The 5,070-nt window shown below is 44.3% G+C and overlaps 1 protein-coding gene across 1 annotated transcript in view; it reads left to right on the top strand.

Moving 5' to 3' along the window:
* HSPB8 (heat shock protein family B (small) member 8) overlaps nucleotides 1–3,754 on the top strand; it is a 13,941-nt gene extending 10,187 nt beyond the window's left edge. Inside the window, exon 3 of the mRNA XM_019539248.1 lies at nucleotides 2,405–3,754. Within this exon, the coding sequence (XP_019394793.1) occupies nucleotides 2,405–2,564 (160 nt within the window). The 3' untranslated portion in view covers nucleotides 2,565–3,754. The remainder of the gene's footprint in view (nucleotides 1–2,404) is intronic.
* The last annotated feature ends 1,316 nt before the right edge of the window (nucleotides 3,755–5,070 follow it).

The following is a 5,070-nucleotide window of genomic DNA, read 5'->3' as shown; positions in this document are numbered from 1 at the left end:
CTCTCCATGTTGTCCACGTCCCTCCTGAAGTGCGGCGCCCAGAACTGGATGCAGTACTCCAGCTGCAGCCTCACCAGTGCCGTGTAGAGGGGGAGGATCACCCTAGTTACACTAGCATGAATCCTGTGTGAGATCATAGCCAGGCCCCTTCCTTTGTTCTGGCATGTTACCTACGGTGAACTCACCAGCAGTTGATTGGGGTAAAAGAACTAAATGCTTTTCCCTCCAGTGCTAAACCCAAGTAGATGGACTTGAAGGATAGATGCTGGAAGGCAGTGTGGGGAGGGAATTCTGCTCCCCACCACAACAGCTTGGCCAGGAGCAGCTGCACAGTTATCATTAGTGCTGCCTGTACAATGTAATATCAGCAAGGATCCATCCCTCCTTTTTAAAGGGATTTAGGGTTGGGGATCTATGTAATAGCTATTCCCGGCCAAGCTGCTAGTGTTACAAACCCACAGCTTCAGGTCCTGCACTTTTGGCTCACTGTCCTGCATGTTGCATCCTTATTTGCACCAGTTCGGTGTAAGTATGAGTGGTTACCCCATCAGTCTGGGGCATTTTGCGCACTCTGCACTGACATACACCACGAGACCACGTGCTGAGCAAGGGAGAGTCAGACGCACAGGGCGCATCCCCGTGAGCAGGAACATGTGTTTCCCTAGGGACAAACAGAAGCGACACATGTTTGTGCTGCTGCTTGTTGTCCCCAGGCATGCCCCTGCACATGCAATTTGGTGCATGGCAGATTGCACTGGGTGAGATAAAGGAGGCTGGAAGCCTTACCTGAGATCCTGGGGGCCTCCTGGGGCAGCAGCAGCAGTAATCTAGGTACACAGGACCTGGCCAGCAGCCAGAGCATGACTTTGGCTGGCCAGGTTCTCTGACAGCGCACATTGCAGCCACATGCACCGCCCTGCTTTTTTCTGCTGCAGCTTTTTAGATACTGGGATTTTCCAGTATCTGATTTTTTGCTGCTGTGCTGCAAATACGCAGAACAGCAAACAGATTCACAAGTGCCGCATGTGTTTTGCAGCACCTCAAAAGGTTTTGAGGTGCCACAAACCTCTCATTCCCCCTTGTGGGGATGCAGTCACAGAGTTCATAGTGAAACCCTACCAAACTTCCCATGGAGGCTTTTCTGCCCAAATATTAGCAGACTCATGTATCTGGGTATAAACTGGTTGAGTGAGACTGGAGAGGCTGGTACCAAAGCAGAGCTTACAGAGATCTCACCTCCTTACCAGTCCAGGGCAGCTATTTAATAACAAGGCAGAGAGGCTCCTTATATGGACATGGGTTTTTTGCCATGACGCATGCTGCAACATAAAGATGATTTAACTTGTGCTTTGCAGAAGCTCTGGCTGCAAAAGCTGTGAGTGACATCCAGTCAAACATATCTGCAGAGAAGATTAAACAGAGAGCCTTTCAGAGAATGGGGGACAAAGAAACCTCTTTAAAATTACACAGAACATCCACAGTCCTAAGCATAACAGCAGCAGACTTTACTGATTTCCAGACAGGTAACCCGTGGGCAAACACAAGCCTGCATATTTTAGTTATATTAATTTAACATTAACAATTCTTTGGACTTTACAAAGAGTGCCTTCCAGTCCCCCTAAAACACTACCAGCATGAATTAACTTGAGCCCACAACGGCCAATAAAGTAAGTACATATTATCATCATCATTTTACACATGGGGGGGGGGAGACAGGGGACAGGGGACTGAGGCCAGGACAGATCTAAGTGACCTGACTGAGGTCTCAGAAGAAATGTGAAGTAGAGGTAAGTAGGAAGTTCAGGATGCTTGAATGCCAGCCCCATGCTATAACCAGTTTTCATAAACAGAGCCAGTCTTCATAAACTCATTTAGTGCAGCTCACAGAATATAGTGATCTGTAGGCTTCTGGGTGAACAATAAAAGGATTGTTTCCCAAGAAAAATATATAACTGAATAGCTGAAATGTGATCCTAAGCATTTCATGGAAGTGTATTAGGAAACGATAGCATGTCCCCTGGTGCTTCTTAATGTTGAGTAAGGAAGGTATTTTCCTAGACATAGTAGTGATCCCTGCAGCTGAACGATTTATCTTCTGTTTATGCTTGGGTTGCTACCCTGAAAGATTTGTATCTGCTTTCTTGTGAAACAGCTGTGTTATCTAGCATCTGTTGTGGCCAGTGCCAGGTATGTTTTTTCAAGTATAAAGTACAAAGAATAGACAGGTAAGTAGTGTGTAGGAGCCATTATGGTGCTGTGCCAAATGTCCAACTTGGGAAATATAGCACAGGCAGCATCCATTAGTGCCTGTAAGCCAAGTGCAGGGCAAAATGGTCTGTACACACTTAAAAAAGAGTGGCCTGGAGAATATCAACACTATCTCATTTTCTGTTCCTCTTTTCAGACTCCCCTATGAGGTGGATCCTGTCACAGTTTTTGCTTCCTTATCTCCAGAAGGGCTGCTGATCATCGAAGCTCCACAGATACCTCCGTACCAGCAGTACGGAGACAGCAGCTGTGGTAACGAGATACCAATGGACAACCAAGAAGCAACCTGTGCTTGATGCATCTTCCCTGTTTCCTTTTTTTCCCCCTCTCCCTTCTCAAAAAGATTTCTCTTTGATTCCAGCTGTAACTGCATTAGCTGAACAAACGTGTACATTGGATCTTGTATATTCTCTTAAAGGGGCTCTGCTTCATCACATCCTACAGATGTATGCCCTTGTCGTACTCCTGTTCTAATCAGAGTAAGTTTGCACTTAGACAAGGTGGTTGGCTGCAGGGCTCCAGTATCACCACTATGGTTGTTGTTACTTGTATTACAGTTGCACCTAGAGGGCCCAACAGAGGTGAAGGCCCCACTGTGCTAGAACTGTACTTACACATAGTAAGAGACAGTCCTTGCCCCAAAGAGCTTACAGTCTAAAAAGACAAGATAAATAAAGGCTGAGGGGAGAAACAGTGGCTCAAGCAAGTGAAGCTACTTGCCAGAAGTCACACAGGAAATAATTTGCAGAGCCAGGTATAGTACCCAGGTCTCCTGGCTCCTAGGCCAATACATTATCCTCTACACAACACTTCCTCTTGTATTACTTGTCATTTTTTTTTCTCTATTGGCTGAAAACAACCAGGATATGGCAAAGAATTTATCATGGCAAGATCCAAAGAGTGGCTGAAATTCCCTAACAAGCTGCTTATGGGCTCTGCTGGCTCCAAGCAAAATCAAATCACTGGGACTGGGAGAGGTGACTCCACAACTCCAGCTTCTTTCTCTTTGGCATTTCTCCCTTAGTTGTAAGTGTCCCAATATGGCCCACAGTTTCACCAAGGTTTTATTGAGGTCTTACATGCGCCAATATTGTTTATCTGTATATCGTACATAATAAAACAGATGTCTTGTTTGTTGTTGTTTTTTGCTATAAGTTAATAAGATGGAATATTTATGACACTCACAAAACTTTTTCTCCTCTTAAATTAAAGTGTAACTCTTAGAGTCATATTCTACATGTGTCTCTTTCTTTTCCATTTCATGAATGATTGCTCTTTAAACAGCCTCTTGCCAGTGTCAAGATTAGTTTTTTGGTGATGGAAGGACTGGCAAGTATTGTTGTTTTGTAGACAGACAACCTGAAAGACCAGACACACTCAGAAATGTAACTTGTCTGCATGTTTTGACCCTCTTATTTTATTATCCAGAAAGGATTTGTGCTTTTATTTGACAAACATGATGAATAAAACCTAGTGGATGTTCTTAGCTTTTGTGTTTGCCTTTCTGGAATCAAATCAAGATCTGATAGGTTTGGTTTGTTGCATAAAGCCTAGTTTTCCAAGTGGAAGGCCAGTGCATGCAGGGGGAAGGTACAGACTATGTCAGGGAGATGATAGTTAAATACAGCTGTTTGGGACTTTCACTGTGAATTTAATTTTAAATGAAAAATTAAGTGATTGAAAGATTGAAACATTCTACTGGAAACAAAACATTTATTTCTGGGTCAGTGTCACAATGGCCTGCACCTGTGTAAACTGCCACAAGTCCTCATAGTAGCTGTAATTAATGTAGTCCATAAGGTGCCTCGTTCTTGATTTATTAGCTGGACTATATCTCCAGTTACACCGTATTTTCCATTCCAGTCAAATCCATGGCTGCAGTGCATCATGGAAAATCCCCTATGGAGGAAAACAGGGTATTTGAACAATTGTCATGAGGTACCTCAGCAGTTCAGGTAGAAAAAAAGTTCAGGTTGAATCAAGCTAAAGCAAAGCATTTCAGTTTAGCCCAAGAAACCCAAATGAAATATTTTGACATTCAGAGGCCTTCAGTTCTCTGGAGCATTTAGATATCTTGACTCCTTACCCTAATTTAGGATGGAAACCCATCTCAAAATATGAGAATTTCTTGCAGGATGGAAACAGATTTTCAACAAACTTTACTGCTGTGGCTTTTGAGTGGTCCCAGGATTCCCTTGTTTCATCCTACAGCCAAGCAAAAGAGGAGCATGCTTCTATTAGTGTGACTGTTACAGTAATTCCCAGGTCCCTAATTATGCTGAAGTCTCTGAGGACAGCACATTCCCAGCGGTTAGTTGCATATATTGTGCCCACGCACAAAATGATTAATAGGACTACAAACCACAGTGCCTAACTAGGTGCTGCCCTTACCAGTAGTCCAGGCTGCAACATGTCCGTCTCCCTGTAGCCCAAACACAACCTAGGTTAATGTATTTTGGCTAGATCTCCTGTGTTTCTGAATTCAGACCAGTCATTTGACCTTCCTCCCTGCTCTGTACACAGGAAATCCCAGAGCTTAATGTCCTATTTGCTGCTGGAGCCCCTCTTTGTGCCTACATCCTACTCAAGCAGTGATTAGGTACAGAGCCAGGCCCATGAATGGTGAGGAAACAGTGAATCCCTGTTTCCAGTGATGATAGGTAGGACTACAGCTGGTTTTTTGTTGTGTGTGTGTGTGTGTGTGCGTGTGTGTGTGTGTAGCTTTCCATGCCTATCTGCCCCAGCATCATGCCTCTGGGTCTCCTTTGAGCTTCGCCATCACCTTTGGGGCTGGACAGTTGG

The sequence above is a fragment of the Crocodylus porosus genome, unplaced genomic scaffold, assembly GCF_001723895.1.
Source record: "Crocodylus porosus isolate Cpor-Errol unplaced genomic scaffold, CroPor_comp1, whole genome shotgun sequence".
Classification (NCBI taxonomy): domain Eukaryota; kingdom Metazoa; phylum Chordata; order Crocodylia; family Crocodylidae; genus Crocodylus; species Crocodylus porosus.
The sequence above is the reverse complement of the archived record's forward strand: the minus strand, read 5'-3'. Positions and strand labels throughout refer to the sequence as shown.